We start from the raw sequence: 17787 nt of genomic DNA, 5'->3' as shown, positions 1-17787 counted from the left end.
CTACTAATTCTGTAGAAGGCAAAGCGGTGTCAGTCCGAGATTTGCTGGTATCCCTGTTTAAGGTGGTGGTTTGGTATGGCATACTGTCCTCTGCTACCCTTTTGCAAATGCTGAGGCATCTCAGTTGTTCTATAGTACCTTGCGGGAAAATATAAGAGAATATGGGGAAAAAGTCTGTGGCTTGAAGTGCAGTATGAGGGAGCTAATTCTCTTTTGCTGGGAATGTTTCAGAGAGGAAGTTTAAATTTAAACAAGCAAAGAAAAGCATGAAGGAACCTGGAGGTTCAGACTAGTCTCACACTACAAAATGTATTTGATGTAAATTCGATTTCTGTCTTGAAGCAACTCAAATGATATCTTAGCAGCTGGCACCAATTGACTATCTCCCGGAATTGGCATGATGACAGCAATCAAACTGAATTTATTGCTTTGAGTTTGATTCTTCTTCCGGACTCTTCCCATTCTCAGAAATGTAATCTAGAGTGTGTTCCCACAGGAATGATAGTTGCAAGCCTCCTTTAACAGCAAGGACAGAGCATGGTCCTAGTGCAGGATGAAGACAGGTGGACTGTAGTATTGAGCAGCCAGATTGTAAATTCCAATTGAGAATAGGAAGGTTATGTGTTTGTAAAGGGAGGAACACTGGTTTTTTTTCATTACACAGATTCTTATCACAGAGCTGATTCACAGAAGTGTTCATTTTCTTGCTGCTTCTTTTTACTGCTTTAGGAAAGAATCTCCCTTTTCACTGGAGTGACAAAAATTTAGATTGCTAAAAGTAATCCCCCCATCCTTTTTCTTTTTCCTTTCTTAGGCAGATGTAGTAAACAAAGAGTGATCTTTAGCCACAGGACCTCAGTATAGCTGCAGTTTGGTAAAGTATGACAGTAAATGCTGCAGTGGATGTAGTCCTTTGCACAGGGAACCATTTTGAAACAGTGCTGTGTTTCTAATGCTTGTTGAAGAAAGTATCTTAGAATTAAGTTTTTACACTTTGTTTTCTGGTAGGTGTGAAATTGATCACTTCCACTTTTAAGTCTTGGTTTGATTTATGTCAATAATTGTTTCGTCCAGTCTTTCAATTAGTTTTTAATAGTGAATTCTACTTCCTCGTGCCAGAAGGGGAATGACCTGAAATAGGTGTGGGTTTGCTCACATTTGTACCTTAAGCAATAAATTTCAGTGTTCTTTGGGCAGATGGAGGGGATGAAACAAGGGCACATCTCTTTCAGCCTCCCTGGCTACTGATCCTTTGTGGCAAAGCTGTGGCTGGGAGAGCATGTGCACATGGCAGCTGCCCATAGCTGAAACAGAACCCCTCTGTGCATCTCTTGGGAGCAGGAGTCAGTCAGGGCATCACAGCTATGTCTGAAGTCGGGAGGATTTCACACTGTGCTGCCAGTGCAGGGTGGCAGTGTCGGCATCTGACACCTAACCAGCTCCTCCTGCTCTCTGGCTCGGGTTTGGCCCTCACCCCGCCTGCTAGGGACTGATCTCCTTTTTGGGTTTGTGGTAGGTGTCCTTCTCCAGGCTCTGACTGTCACAAGCATACCTCAGCTCCATGCAGACATGTCTCCCTGTGCTTCCCTGGTAGCCCCTTCTCCTCACACGGCTTCCTAACAGGCTGATTAGGCACAGTGACCTTTTTCTTCATCTTTTTGTTGCTGTTGTTGTTATGTAAATGTTCTTGCTTGGCAGCTCTAGACTACTGGGATTTGTAGATATCCTGAACCCTGTCTGTCTCCGAAAATGTTCTCCAGGTCTTCGGTACCCTTAGAGGAGAAAGACCTGGTGAGGAAAAACCTCCTGAAAAGTAGCCTTTTGTGTGTAGTGTCTAGGGAAGAAAACTGGGAACTATTTCCCTGGAGAAAAATGGAGCCCAGAAATTGGGTCTCGTGTTACTCACCCATCTCTGCCGTGACATCCTTGGGATATCAGACTGAACTGGTCAGACAATAAAATTATTTTCTTAGCAAAGCGTAAGAAATGTGTCATATTCCATAGTCTGCTGGAGATTGCCAGGTGTATGTGAAGTAAAGCTGTTTGCATTTTGGCTTTTATTTCTGTTGGGTACACCTTTCTTTTGCATCAAGTTATCCTGAGCATCTGCTGAAGTTTGATGCATTGTGTACAATTAGGACAGACTATGATGGTTTTGGTCTGCTGTCTTCTGTACTCAGGCAGGGTTATTGTTTTAACCTTCTCAGTTAAGAGTTTCTTACAGCAGAGACTTTGCTAACTGTGCACAGCCGTTTCTGTCCATCCATTGTGCACGAAGAGTCCTGCCGCAGTGAGTGGACTGCATGTTTGTGCAAAATGGAGCAGTTTCATTTTTACAGGTCCTTAATTCTTACAAATGATGCTAACACAGTCATTCTTGTTTTCTATTAAAGTAAATCCCTAGCCAAATCAAAACCCATCCCAGAGAAATCCCAGTTCTCTTAATAGGCATTTTCTCATCAGGTATGTTCTAAAGAAACCCAGTAGTAACGTCACTCAAATGACAGTGCGATATTTGCAGAGCAGTAATGTTAAACGTACTTGGGTTAAATGTAGGTTTACATGCTGAACAGAGACACAAAAATCATATAATGTAAAGGACTGTTAAAGATAAATAAATACACCTCAGTTTGTGTATCAAACACGAGTAAGTTTTCTCCTGTTTTTAAGCACCATCTCCTTAAGCATTTACAATTTAAATTTTTCTACAAAACAGATACATAGACTGCACTTTCCTGTCCATGTAGATACTCATTGCTTCAGACTGGAGATAGAATAATTTTCCAAATAGCAAGATTCTTTTTTTTTTTTGGCTGGAAAACAGTAAATGAATATTAGATGAGTGTTTGTAATATCCTGTACTTAAGTTTTAAGCATCAGCTATTGTTCAGGGCTAGACAGCTCTGTAACATAGCAGGAAAAGAGCTTAATGAAATCCAATATTTGGAAGCAGGAGGTAGATGAATTCAGACTTGGAACAGCAGTGCCGAATTTTAACAGGAAGGATAGCTAATTTGGAGTAATTTCTGTGGGTGTATGACTTTTTTATCACTTGAATTATTGAATGTGAACCTTTATGTTGTCTAAAGGATATACTTTGTTTTAGGCAAGTTATGGACTTTACTGGTTGAATTTCACAGTTTTGTGAAACTGTGGGAAATAGGCCCAATGTCCCAGGTCTAGAATCCTGTAAAGATAGGTCAGATGTATTGTTGTGTTCCGGTTAGCTATGAGGTGTGCTTCCACTGTGCATTAAGAATTAACACCTCCACTCCACAAATGATTTGCAGAAATAATTTTATCTTTTGGGAAGAGGGAGGAGTAATTATTTTCTTTGCAAGCTCTTGGTAAGTAAGGGATCTTTTCATTGTTCTTTTAATGCAGTTAGGACTACTTTGCATTTTAAAATTCAGAGAGATCCTGTATGAGAGAAGTGTTAAAGCCTACCCATTGACTGCTCTGGCTGAACTAAAAAAATTTTGGATGTTTTGTCTCCTACTGGGAATAACCTTTGTTAGACTAGAGCAAGGTACAAAATTGAGGCTGTTTTTATTCCTTTTGCATTTAGGTACCAGGCTGTTCCCCACAAGTGCCAAATTGACTCTGGTGCTGATTTGACAGGTCAAATGTCTACACCATGCCAAAGGCCACCAGGTGATGAAGATCTTTGGGAATGGGGTGGGAGAGCATTTGTCAAGTCACTGGTTGGGCTGTGTCCTGGTGCTGCCTGGAACAGGAGGGGTGATCCTGCAGGAGCTGTGACCCTCTAGGACTCGCAGCAGGAAACCCACCCAGCCTGACCTTTCGCTGCTCTCAGTTGCGGCGGCTGACTGCTGCAGGCTGGTGCTCCCGGGGCTGGAGTGTGCTTTTTCACTGTGAGTTGTGCTTGAGTTGGCCTGTTTTGTTGCCCTGGAGACAGAAGAGTGTGGTATGCTTTCCCCCCGACCAGAAATAGTTTCCTGTACCTTGTGACCGGAGTGCTGTACTCCTCCTCTGGTCTCTGGCCAGGCTGTGTGGTGCTGGAGGGATGGGGTGTGGGGTGGTGACCTCTTGTCACAAGTTCTGGTGTGGCTGCTGCCCATGAACACTAGCTGCCCTGCCAGCTCCCTTCCCTCTGCATGATGGTGTAGGATTTCAGGGGAGCAATTGCTCTTGATTTACATCTCCCGTGGCATTTTGATGGTTATGTCATTTTGTTTGAGCCTTGCTCCTGTCAGCTGTCTGTCCTGACTGTCAGGACTTGGTGGCTGAGTAGCACGTGGTGAGCTCTTGCCTCTTCTTCCCCCTTTGCTCAGCTGTTTTTGCTGTCTGCTTCTCTGTGTCCTTGTACTTGGGAACAGATTCTCAGCAAGTATAGCTGTGCACGAGGGCAATGTGATCTGGGTGGATGAAGGATCCCCTTCTGCAGGAGCTCCAAGTAGAGCTTGGAGGGAAAGTGGGGAATTTGCAAGACCCAAGCACGCTTGCAGGCTGCGAATAGTTTATCTTAAACCGTTGTCTTGCTGTGAGAACCTGTCCTGAGTGCAGAGTGTGCAGCACTGTCTGTTACCTTGCAACTGTGTTGTGCGAAACTTCATTTATGAGACATGCTGCTAAAAGGGAAGCCAAGACACCCCCACCCCTCCCTACCAATGCAGGTGAGAAAGTGCTTGCACTGCACTGAGGCCTCAGGAGCGTGGAAGCTCTCCAGGCTTTCTTGCTGCCTGCTATTTTGTTGGAGAGTGGCTCTGGCACAGAACTCTAAAATATATGCAACAACAACAATAATTTCCAGGACTGAGAAGGAAGAAGAGATGAAAGGAGTAATTTACCTTCCCCCATCCCTGAACAGTAGCAGATGAGGATGTAAGCACATCTCAGCCCTATAAAGTATTAATTGGGACATTTCCTATAGTTCAGCAGTGGAAAAGAAGACAGAAATTGTGCAATGCCCTGAGCTTCTATTCCCAGGCTGGGAGAGAAAAATATTCTGCACTGAGATTTGGCGCAGTCTCTGTCTTCTGCTCATGGAGGAGAGAACAGTTGCCCAAAGCCTCCTTTACAGACAGAAAGGAAGATGATGCAGAGACCAAGGAGCTGAACAGACAGTTTTCAGGCAGAGGCAGTGCAGCTTTGTTGAAGTGGATCTCTAGTGGGGTTCCTATAAACCAAAGGGTGCTGCATTCTTACCAGTGATCTGCTGAGTAGTCCAACCGGCCAAGGGGTTCTTTTCACTCTTGTGGAGGTCTGTGTGTCGCAGGGATGCAGAGTCACATCTGTGCTGAAAATCTGCTAGAGAGGAAAAGTATAGAATGGACAGGGACTACTACTTCCCCTTTTTTTGATGGCTGGAATAGGAAGTCCAAGGACTGGAAGTTCTTACGTGTCTTGTTCTAGGCATCTGCATCCACAAAAGTCTAGATTTCAGCAGCTGCTACAGCTGCCTAAAAGATTTTGTCTCTCTCGGTTCCTTTCAGTCAATCTCTTCTTGTCCAGTGTGAGCATTCCACAGGAGAAATTGGGGGGGGGGTGTTGTAGTGTAAATTCAGGAGTCAACTATTGCTGTAGTGAAAATTTTCAGTGGCTAAAAAGCCCCCTTGCCTGTTGGCTGAGAAAGGCAGAGTTACTCTAACTCAGTCTCCTTTCCTTGAACTCATACATGGGAGGAGAAACCATTTTTTACTCTCCTTGATATTTTTCTTTAATCCAGATGAATGTTGTGCTTGAACTGATGTTGCCTTTGGGCTGGAATAAGCATACTTAGCATTTGGGCAGAACTTCTTGCCTGGAGATTTCTAAGTGCGTGATCAGCATTTCACCAGCGAGTCTGTCCATGGGTACTGAAGTATGGTTACATTTACAGTTCACTGAAGCTGGCAGAGTTCCCTACTTCATGTGATGGCTGTGCACTAGCTGGAGCTGTGTATTTCTCCCTCCTACTCTGCCCTTCTTTAACAGTGTTTCCCTGGAGTGGAAGCAGTTCCTTTTCCCATTTCTTCTGAGTTATTTCTTCTGAGACTTTTCCTCCAACTCTCGAGCCTGGAAGAAGGGTTAACTCCCAGAAGGGGTCTCAGTGGTAGTGGCTTTGCATATTTGGGAAGCTGATGGAAGAGCTGTGCCTTTCATTCTGCAGCTACTCATTTTGAATCAAAGGATGCAATACCAGTTCGGTGCTGGCTCTGGGAGCAGGAGTCCTTGTGCAGCCTCGGTTGCATAGCCCTCGCCTGAAATGGCTGTGAAGTTTTGGGAGACAGTCATGTTCCAGCAGTTCCCAGCCTTCTGGATGTCTGCTGGGTCACTGTGCTCCTCTCTCCGTTGAATATGAGCAAGAGCTTAATTCAGAGTTGTGATGCTTAACACCTTGTTTCTTATTCTCTTTCAGATCACCAGAAACTGGAACGTGAAGCTCGAATTTGCCGGCTTCTAAAGCATCCAAATATTGGTAAATTTCCTTGGGCTCAGAGGGATGGGGGTGAGACAAGAGTAGCAATGTGTGTCAGCTAGCATGCTGTAAGAGAACAGATGTATTCTGAGTGTTCACAGCAGCTCATTAAAGTTGCCTGTTGAAATCACAATCACAAATGTTTGTCTCTCTGACAAATTCTGCATCCAACCCTATCCCATTCCTTAGCATCCTGACTCAGACATTCACCAAAGAGTGCCATGTTCCCACCTGCTCACCCATGCGGAGCTGTCCCTGCTCCTTGGGTGATGCATGACTCTTGTCTGCTCATCTGACATTCTGCAATGGGAGTGAGGTGTTGTGTTTGTTTTCCCCATATCCATCTTCTGTTTGTTCTTCTTGGCCCTTAGTGACATATTGGTTTAAATGCTGTATTCAGAGACATGCCCAAAGTTAAAGGAGGGTGGGCCAATACATCAGCTCTCCTCATTGCCATGGCCACTTGCTCTCAAAAAAAAGAGATCAGAACCAAATTGCCCATACTGAAGGAAAAAAAGAGTACTGGAGAGAAGGGAATAGTTTGTCTAAAAATACAGAAAGAGGCAAAATAACGCACAACATTAAAAGAACTACCTTATTTACTGAAATGTAGAGAGAGGGCGTGGATTTGTATCTAGTTCCAAAGCACCATGGAAGCTTGGACCATTAATAATCCCCATTTTAGCTTTTTCATGTAAATAAAGCCTCTAGGATCCTAGCTACAATCTGATTTGAGTTAATTTATTTAAAAAAACATTAAGAAATACCAAACTGCCACTTTTAACCAAAGCACAGTTAAATATCCATGCCTGGGAAGACTATGATGTATTACCTTGTCTTACTTTTGCATAACTCTGTCAGGGGAGATAATACTTTAAGGGCATCTCTCTGGTCTCCTGACTTTGAGCTTTCTAATAATTTGCTCCTATCCTCTGAAGGCCTGGGAGTGCCTTAGAGCATACCCCATGGACTGGCATCTGTACTCTGTTCCATATGTGATGAACAAGCAATTTCCACAGGCTCAGAACCTCACATAATGCAAAGTTCCTTCATAACAGCTTTTAATCAGAAAGAGCTTTTTTTCGTCTGAGTGTAGTTGTGGTATAGGTGTGGCTTGAGGACAGGAGCAGTGGCTACCTTCTGCAGTAATTTGCACTGATGAATATGTAAGCTTGTATATTTATTGCTTGGCAGAATTCAGAATGACTAAAATTCTAGTTATTGCACTTCATTTGCCCTGTAAGACTTGCTGCACTTAGTTTAGTAGGTGATGTCACTTTATATTTTGACCTTAACTTCACTTTCATCATCTCTCCTTTCTATAATTTCTTACATCTTTTCTTTCCAGACCTCTCACAGAGTAAATCTTACACACAAAAGGAAAGCTGCTCTTATAGGTAAACAGCACAGAAAAGAGAAATGTGTCACATTCCTGGTTCAATTCTAGAGTTGTAATAAGTGGCAGTGCTTGTCTCCTGTTCTACTGTGGTTTGGAAAAGACAGTGTCAGGGAATATCAGTGGTCCTTGTATTTTCTACAGAGAATTTCTTCTCTTACTAGAAAGAGCAGTTTTTCTTTTAAGAAAAGGAACTAGTAATTGTAAAGTCAATGAGTGTTTACAAATAGAAATAAGGGAATTAATTTTTATGCCTACAACACAGAATCAAAGTCTGTTGAATAAGACCTCAAGAAGTCATATGGTTCATTCAGTAGTCCTGTGAAATCTTTTATACCTGGCTGGTTCCAGGCATGTTTGTACTTAAAAACTTTTAATCCTTTCACAGCCCCTGGTGGCAGTCTTTCAAAAGTTTCATTTTTCTGTCAGTTAAACATTAAAAACATAATTTGCCTTTCTCTTGGCTTGTTGTTTCTAGTTCTATCTGGAGTGTCTATGGAGAATAGTTTTTCTTTCTTGTAACAATCTTTCACATATTTGAAGACTGTTATCATGTCTCTTTTTAGTCTTTTTCTTCAGACTAAACAAACCCAGTTCTTTCAATCTTTTTTCATATGTCATGTTTTCTAGACCTCCAGTCTTTTTTTTTTTCCTTTCCCTCCTCCTCCTCCTTCTCTGGACTCTCTCCAGATGCTTCATATCTTTCTAGAAATGTGATGCCCAAAACTGGACATAAGGTTCCAACTAAAGAATGTCATGTCAGTGTTGTCTAGAGGTGAAAGAACTTCTTCACCTCTCCCACAAAAGATGTTTGTTTTGTACATCACCCTTTGAAGCTTGTCATTTAAATATATTGTTGATGCACATTTGTTTTCTGACACATTATTGCTCCAGACTACTTTCTGCACAACTTCTGGCAGGCAGATAATTTTTCCATCTTGTATAGATGAGGATTCCTATTGAAGTGTATATTGCATTTGTCTTTATTAAAAAGGACAGGAAGAAGTCCAGTCTATGGGTTCCCCCTCCAGATTTGTCAAGACCATTTTGATTTATATTCTGAGAGTATAAAAGTGTTGGAGTGCCTACAGTAACGTGGTCTTAAATAACAATGCCATATATTCCGTTATGTAGACAATTAATGACACTGTTGAATACTGTTGGACTCTGGTTAAACTCTTGAAGATATCACTTGATACATTGTTCCAGTTTGACACTGATCAGTTTTTAGTGTTTTTTCAGTGAGTTGTATACACTGTTGTCAGCTAGTTTTGAATACACGTTTTTTCTTAATTGCTTGTTGAAGGAGCATGAAAGGTGCTGTCAGAAACCTTGCTGAAGTCCAGATGCTACATGCATTGCTGCTTCCATGTTCCTTGGACTTGTTATGTTGTCATAGAAGGGAAACATGTTGTTCTGACATAGTGGTATTCTTTTTTCCTTGAAATGTGTATTAGCAGTTAGTAATCACCTAGTTACTGGCATTCCATGCTGTAAACTCTTCTGAGTGAGTACTTGGTGTATTGCCTCAGTGTGAGCTGTGGGAGTAACACTGCACAAACCAGAAAGAATTGTGTAGATTTTGCACTTGGTTTCCTGTTCTTCTACAGGGACCAGAGCCTGTAGTGAGTCTGGGGCAGAAGATTGAAAGCTAGGACTCTGTTAGGCAGGCTGCTTTTTTCTCTTGCCTGTACACAGGATATAAAGCAAGCCTGTTGTTGAATTTGTGGTTCTTATGCATTTACTGCAGGGCAGTTGATTCTGGACTACAGTGCACTGACCATAACACTGCTACTCTGATAAAATAAGAATTTCTCTAGATACAAAGTAATATTTCCATTTACTGTTGCTTTTTGTGAAATGACTGCTTTCTGAGTTATCCTAACATGCCTTCATCAAATCTCAGCCCTAATTATAGGCTTTGGCTCTGTAGTTGGGTGTTTGGCTTGTCTTTAAATGCACATTATGGCCAAGGTAATCACAGTGGAGTAATCCTTCTAAAAGCTTGGTGTTGCAATACGGTTTTTTTTTGTCTGGACAAAAGAAAGTTGTCTTGAGGCAATTTTTTTCCCATTTCCAACTCATGGTGTGCATGATATGGAATGTGTCATTCTAGCTGGTCAGACTTCAGTAGAGGAAGGACTTCTGTCCCTAAGTTTCAATTTGTTCTTTTTCCTTCTGACAACTTCTAGAGAACTTTGCATTCTGGCTCAGAGAACCACTTGCCAGCCATGGCCATCAAATACAGCAGAACTGGACAGAGATCAATCAGTAATCTGTTATCTTCAAAAAGTGCACCCATTACTGAGGATATGGTTGTGTTAAAGAGGCAGAAGACAACATCATTAAAACCCTGCTGTCCATAAGGAGATAAAGTGCCTGTGGAAGTTGGCAAGAGTCATGGCTCTGTGGGAAATTTCACTTCTAGAACAACTTGGTGTTCTAACCAGTGGTTTGCTCATACATATGGATCTTGTGACATTAGACATGGATGTATTTGGGAACATGTAGAAGAGAATGATACAGCTATCAGGATCTTGTCCCTTGATTGCTGTCTTGCTGGAAAGAGGCAAATTTCTATAAGAACACGCATAGCCCTGACCCTTCATTTGCAGATGCTTTGCTGATTGTGCCACTGAAATTTGTGCAATTGCTAAGATCAGAGGTAAACCTACAAGTATCAAGTAGTATCAACTCTTGCTTAGTGGAACAGCTCTTTCAGTCTTCTGCTTAGTTGAAAACTTTAGTCAGCTGTGAATTTGATTTTTAAATCCTGTAGTTTGTTCAGACTACTACAGACACTGTCTTGTGAAAAATTTGGTTTTTTCCCATCCTTCCTGCTACCCATCAAATGTTTAGAGCAGTGACAGAGCTGAGAACCCTAGAATCTTCCTGCAGGTTTGTTCAGTGCAGGTGTGAAGTTCAGAAGAGTGTTGAACATGACCTTTCCTGTCTTAGGACTCCCAAAGCAGTAATGGTGCAAGATTTGATCAAAATAATAATTCATTGTTTTGAAAATTCTTCTCTAGCATTCCTGTGTTCTGCAGAGGTAGGGTTGTGACTTGTTTAGTGTACAGAGCAGAAGTCTGCTCTGTGCATGGATTTTGTCCACTGTGTTTTTAGGTGTTGCATTTCTCCTAAATTTTCTTTGTTATGACAGTCTAAATATGTGCCTCTTCTCTGGATTTGTCACCAGTTGATCTGTACACTTTCTTAGATATTTTTAACCCAGATATACAAAAGTAGTTATTGAATACCTTTTGTTTGTAGTTGGAACTGAGCGCTTCTGGTTGGTCATTGTGCTCCAGCTCGTGGCAGCCCGTTGCTGTGAAGAACTGCATGCACTTAGTCTAGAATAATAAAATACATATTTTAAGAGATATTGGTAGTAGCCCAAGAGCCAGAGCCAAATTCTGTTTCTGATTTCTGCCTTTGTATCCTCTGCTGAACTGCTTCAGAGTTAATTTCTTGGAGAGAATTTATAGCTGTGGTGAAATGCTGTCCTCAGCATCTATCAGAATTATTGCTTTTTCAGGTTTTTCTTACTTCAGACTTCTTCTCCAAAATATACTTGCACCTGATTTTTTTTTTATTTTAACTTCTATCCATTGGCTTTTCTCAGCATAAACCACATTTTTGGGCATGTCCTTATTTAAAATTGAGAGAAAGTGGTGTAGAAATCTCCTGTGGATTAGAAGAATTTCTTTTGACCCAGCTGAGTTTTATTTCCTATGACAAGTGGTCTGTCCTCCTAGTACCTCTGAGGTGTGAGAGTGATTTTGATGGATGTGTATAAGATAAGGGCTCCAGTTTGTGTGCCCTTAAATGATGGTTACAATTGAGGTGTGAAGTGGTGCAAAGACTAAGAAGTGTGCTGTGCTTCTGTGTACAGCCCAGCTGGAGAATCCCACAACACTCATAACAAACCTATGTGGGAAACAGGGTGCATGGATCATGTCTGCAGACTTAATTCTGGATTTGTTGTCTTGGTGGTATCAGCCACAACTTCAAGTTCACTCATTCCTCATTTTAAGATACTAGTCTTAATAACAAAGCCTTCAGCTTTTCCCCCTGCTGCCATTTGGAATGTTTTCCTATCACCTTTTCCTTAACAAGATATTTGAATTGCTTCCTTAGTGAACAAGAAGAAAAACGTAGGCTGTGTTTTGCTGTAAACAGCAGATTTCCTTGTTTTCGCTTGGCTGCAGGCATCCAGACTGCCTTTGCAACTGGGACAGAAAGGATGTGATGTGCAAAGAATAGTTAAAATGCTGGGGATTCTCCAGTGTTTTGGCCATGATTGCTGCCCTATGGATACTCAGTTGTTTTCAAGTGGGATGCTCCCATGCATGGCTAGCTGTTTAAACCTGCTGCCCTGCAATTTCTATTGCGGGGGGACTGCTTCTGGTGCAGAGAGGGAATGGTATGGGGAAGGTGGGGTGGGGGGAGAACTCTTTGTAGTATGAGGTGTGCTTTGGGACTTTCTCAGTTAGTGAGCAGCTTTTCCTTGGAAGTGTCATGGGTCTGTCTGAGAGACAAGTCAAGTTGCTGAGCTTCCTAAGAGATCAAACAACAATATTCTTGGACTTATGCATTTAACCTGCTCTCCTTCTACCTTGCCAAAAGAGAAAAAAACCACCAAAACCCACTAAAAAATCCCTCAAACAGACCATCAGCTGAAGTGAGTTCCCTGCTAGAAAGTCTGAGCCTTTGAGCTGCAAGTTACCATTTATTATTTCCAGTTCCTGCACTGGTGGAGATTTAGGTGAGTGCCAATGCATGTCTGCCTCATAGAATGTTCCCCAAAACCCCAGGCAGTCCACCTTTACATTTCTCATTCTGATTTTCCTAGTTAATTCTTTCACTGTTATTTATCTCTTCATGTTTTCTTCTTTTACTGCCACGTCTTTCTATAGCTTTTCCTGTAGTTTTAAGAAAAACATTTTTCCATAATATACCTCAATTTGGGAATGAAATAATAATTGCATTTTTTTTCCTTGCCAGGGGATATATTTGTTCTGTATGTCTCTCTGGTCTGTACTAGAGACATATTTGGATTCCATTATTCATCTGTTTAGCTGTGAGATTTATCTGTATGCAAGCAATCCCTTAAAAAAATAAATAGTGGGATGAGGGCCAAATTCTGTGCACTCAAAGGTACTGTAAAAATCAGAGGAGGATTTCCCCTACTTCCTCCCTCCCCTGCCCTGCCATGGAGAAATGGAGGGAGCCTCCTTTCGGGTTCCCTGTGCCCGAGGCGTGATTGCAGCAGGGGGGTGGCTGCGCTCTGGTGCAACCCTGCAGGCGACAGCCGGCCTTTTGAACAGAGCCTGCGTCTGTGGCAAGGGGTCATGGCTGTCCTGGGCAATGCGAGGGAGGAACTGAGGACATCAGGTTCACAAGCAAGGTTAGGGGATGTCAGGCACAACACCTGCCTGCATGAATTCATCCGTTGTGGCAGAAATGCCAGGATGCAGAGCATTATATGAGAGACCTAAAATTTGTCGTGGCTGCTATCTTTATTTTCTTAATTCTAATAAAGTGGGTGTTCTCTCTGTGTTTTCTTTAAGATACCGGTGAAGTTGGCTTGTTATTATTTTGGGTGTTTTTAGAAAAAGCTTTCATATAATACTAGTGGTTATCAGAAGTATTTTGCTTATCTGCTATGTGGCTAATAGGAAATTATTAATAACAACTCTGGATGGTTGTGATTGCACTGTTATCAGGAGAGCAGGAAATATTCCTGTTAATGCACTCTTTTGGCTCATCTAATGTTTAAGTAGGGCATTCTAAATGTTATGTATCATGTGCTGAACTTCAGCTTTTCAATACACACATTATAAAATCAAAGGAAAAATAGCATTTACTTGGCACTGAAATGTTTTTTAAATATACTCTGTGGGTTTTTTTCTTTTTACTTTTGCTTTTTACCTCTGCAGAAAGACAGATTTCTTAACAAGAAAGGTACTGTTCTCCCTGCAGCTCCTTTCTAGGCTGTGACTTTCTGTGCATAGGGGAATTTCCCAACTGGGCACTGCCTTAGCCTCATTTTTTAGGGCTGGAGATTTAAAAGGGCTACAGTGAGAACAACGGTGAGGGGGGCAGGAAACCCACCCCTGTGCTTGTGTGCCTTTTCACACTTCTTAGCACTGTTCCTTGTCTTTCTTTGCAGAACCTGCAGCAGCTTGGTTCTGCCCCAACCTGAGCAGAGTGTTAACAAATCCTCCTTCTCTTCCATTTTCCAAAGTTTTGGAACTGCAGTTGGTGTGAACTGCTGTGGGCTTGGGGAGCTTACAGCAAGCTGGTATGTGTCCAGCATACTGTGACCTCTCTGTGTCAGATTTGGGAGAGGAGGGAAGGAGAACATATTTCTGAAGGGCTGGTGAACAGCAGCCTGCTATGTCCTGTTAGCTAACTGTCCTGCTGCTGTTGGTTACTGCTCTGACAAAGCTGGTCATTAGCTGCTGGGACAGATGATTTCTAAGGATTATTTGCGTTACACAATTTAATGCTTTTTAATAGCAAATTTTTAATTAAAAGGAGAGTCCTTTTGGAAGCAGCCTGAGCAGCTGCAGCTGAATTCTGCATGTTTAATGTAATTAGAGAAACAGCTGGGGTGGGAGCTGAGCACCCAGCTCACAGGCAGTCACGGGTTGGTGGTGGCTCCTCGTGGGACAGACATCCTGAGCGATGTGAACCGTGCAGGAAGCATCCTGGCACACAGCCAGGCTTGGAGATGGTGGGACAGTTCCCATCTTGGCTGCCCAGGCTGGTGAGCAGCTGGGGAAGGAGAGAGTGGGTGGTAGCCATCTGCATCAGTTCACTTGTCACTTGTGCTGCCATGGATGATAGTGCTCAGTTTGCAGTCTGTCAGGCCGTGTATATTTGTATCTATAGTTTCAGCACCTCCTGGCATGGTGGAGAGTAGCATTGGGAGAGGACATCAGGTAGGTTTTACCATCCAATTTTATTCTGCTTCTTCTGGTATGCAGAGTCTCTTGAAATATACCCTTTCAGTTTCTCTTACCGCCTCAATTTCTCCATGATGCAGCCAAATGTCTGATGTCTTGTTGAAAACTGCTGAAAAGTGAAGCTGTGGTTGTTTCTAATGAGTGGCTGATGTTTAAATAGCATGGTTCAGTCCAGAAGATCCCAGAACACTTTTGAGTTTGCACTACTAAGGCTGCATGGAAGAGTTTCTGTGTTGCAATTACCACAACCCAGGAGACAACCACAAACCTCTGCTGCCTTGTATTGGCTCTGCTGCAGGTACTGCAACACAGGCAGCTTAATTTAAGAGCCTTAAATATTGCATAAACACAGCACTCAGAGTGTGTTGGTGCAGAGGTAGTTGGCTGATACCATCCTTTATGTGTCCATAGTACCAAAATGCTTTACACTTAGGAGCACTAGTGAACCTAGATTTAGCAGACAAGACTACCTGTAGCTTGAGCACTGTCCCTGAGGACAGGCAAAGACCATTGGTATTGTAGGAGCAAGTGTATTTCAGCCCATGTTACCTTTTCCTAAGCAGAGATGAGTGATTGCCACGTGAAGATACTGCGAAATTCTGATTCTGTACTTGCTTTTTGTTGTGACTTTGGAAATTTCTTTGCTTTAAGACATTTACTTGCAGCAGGATGCCAGAAATTACCCTATGTTAACAAGAGCCTGCCTGCCCCAGCCATGATTTAAGCCCCTGTGCAGCCCTGCTCCACCATTTACTGTGTATATGGGATACAGAGAATGTTCATCCTGGGGCTTATGTGTCAAGCATAAATGCTCCTGGCCTGTTGTCCTTGACATAAGAGTAAAAAGACAACATTCAGCACACTGGACAGAGTGAAAGGGAGATGTGGGTCAAAGCTAGGCTAGCCATGTTCTGGGTTTGTGACCCTAATACTAATTAGCCTTTTAGATATCAGTTTTTAAAGATGACATGCCTGTTGCTTTTCAACATCTTACGTTCTTGTAGTTCAGGTGGATTTTTATAAAATTTGAAAGCTCTTTTCTGATTTCTTCATGATTCACTTCAACTTTTGCATTCACAGAGCCTTGCTTTGTGTGACTCAGCAGCAATTTGCATTGGTTGTTAGACTGGTGCAGTTTGTTATGAAGGAGATTTTCCTCTTATGTTCAGTGGATTCATATCACAGTCATCAGAGAGCTGTGGCTGTCTGTACAGGGTCACTTTATTCAGGCATGAAATGCAAACCATGTGGCATGACGGCTACTGTTTTGCCGGTTTTCACTAGAATGCCTAATTTGCTCTATAATAGCTTGTTAGTATTATTTCTTTCTAAAATAAAAAATGTAAGTGCATGGGGGTTTTGAAACACTTTGAAGTACCAGCTTGAAGTTCTGTTCTTGAGGCAAGATTTCCGGTGAGACTCTGAAGACAGCAGGCAGGGAAAAGTAATATTCACAACAGATGTTCTTAGAAAGTGCTTGAACTCCTGGTACACAGCTGCTGTTAAGTTCAGTAACCACAGCACGTCCCCTTGAGCCACTCAGTGTGGTATCAGGCGCTTCACAAATGCTCTGGATTGTGTTAGGGCCTCGGACCTGACACAAACACACCCACACAAGACAGAAAAAAACTTGCCTAACTTGTATCAGGATGTGCTGAAGATCTGAGTTTTTGGGGAAAGGGAGCCATTTGGTATTGCTCTTTTTCTATTGTTATTTACTTTTCCAAAAGGCCAGCTTTATGGGAGATGCTTTCTGTACAGGTGAAATCAGTTTACCTAGAATAAGGCTGGAGAGCAGACTGAGGGAAGACAAGGATGCTTAAACCAATTAGCTAGGTTGTGCCTGGTGTATTGTGATGCCTCACAGCTCTTTAACAGTGCAGTTACATGTGTGCATTTAAAACTGGAGGGACAGTTTTGAGCAGCACTCTCGTCGCCCTTGGTGGAGTACCATTGCAGTACCAGATTCAGAAGATATATAAGAAAAAGGTTAGGCTTTTTTTGTGACTTGCTGAAAACAGTTTCATCAACATGCTGTACTGAAACCGCTGCTTGTTCCTCCCAGAATCTATGTGCTTCTTGGAGATATTATCCAAGTGCTGATGCACACTTTCTGCTGACTGAGCAGCTGGTTTTGTTGGAGAGGTTTCTACCTACCAGTCTGTAACTGATGCTGCTCCTTTGGATAGCATTTGTTCTGGCAGTGCTTACTTGTGCTCTGGGGTTTTTTATGTATTATTTTGAAAGTTATCTGTAAGACTTGTTAGTCTTACAAAATTAGATCTGCTTGTGAACTCTACAAAACCTCTTTTTTGTGTATGGATGGGGCTTTTTTCTGTGCTCTGAATAAAACTTTGGGTGAAGTCTTTTGCTATATCCTGTAATTGATTTAGTGCCTTGTTGTCTGACTTGCGTCTGTTTTCTTTCTTACACCCTTCTCTGTCTGTTCTTGTGAACCTAACCATTGTAGTACATGCTCTTTCATCCATCAGAGATCTTTGAATGGGAAGAGTCATCAGGTGACTCCAGCTGGGAGTGGTGTTGGCAGGGTCTAATTTCCTACATCTCTAAGAATCCCTGTGTTAAGAGTGTTTGGCTAGGAAGGAAATACGGTTTGAATTGCTGCTTCCAAGTAAAAGAGTGGGCTAATAGAAATAATCTACCTCATCTTCTGGTGAATAGAGTGAGATGAGGTTCTGTGGCAAGTATTGGTCTTTTTTTAGTTTTGTTGTGTTTTGGAAGACACCGTGTTGCTGTTGTGCACCTTCCCCCTTACTGACATGAGGCCCTTTTTGTGATGTGTGCATTTGTCTAGCCTGCCATGCTAGACACATGCATCACTGGTCCCCTGAAGAGAGAGAAAAAAAGAAGTGATGTCATATTTTTGAAGAAAAGCTTAACTGGATGAGTACTTTTGTTTTTATTTCTCTGTTTTTCTTATTATGGATAATCAGGATTTGGGGGTACTTTGCCCTCCAGTGTCTACATATGATTATCTT

The 17787-nt window shown here is 42.2% G+C and overlaps 1 protein-coding gene across 12 annotated transcripts in view; it reads left to right on the top strand.

Annotated features, from left to right (window-relative positions):
* Positions 1-17787, top strand: part of CAMK2G (calcium/calmodulin dependent protein kinase II gamma) — a 134443-nt gene that overhangs the window by 61530 nt on the left and 55126 nt on the right. For all 12 annotated transcript variants that reach the window (XM_085065561.1, XM_085065559.1, XM_085065557.1 and 9 more), the window contains exon 3: positions 6362-6421. In XM_085065561.1, coding sequence (XP_084921687.1) covers positions 6362-6421 — 60 coding nt within the window. The remainder of the gene's footprint in view (positions 1-6361; positions 6422-17787) is intronic.

Source organism: Lichenostomus cassidix, chromosome 6 (genome assembly GCF_008360975.1).
Source record: "Lichenostomus cassidix isolate B80296 chromosome 6, HeHo_3.0, whole genome shotgun sequence".
NCBI lineage: Eukaryota > Metazoa > Chordata > Aves > Passeriformes > Meliphagidae > Lichenostomus > Lichenostomus cassidix.
Note: the sequence above shows the minus strand (reverse complement) of the source record. Positions and strands in the feature narration are given on the sequence as shown.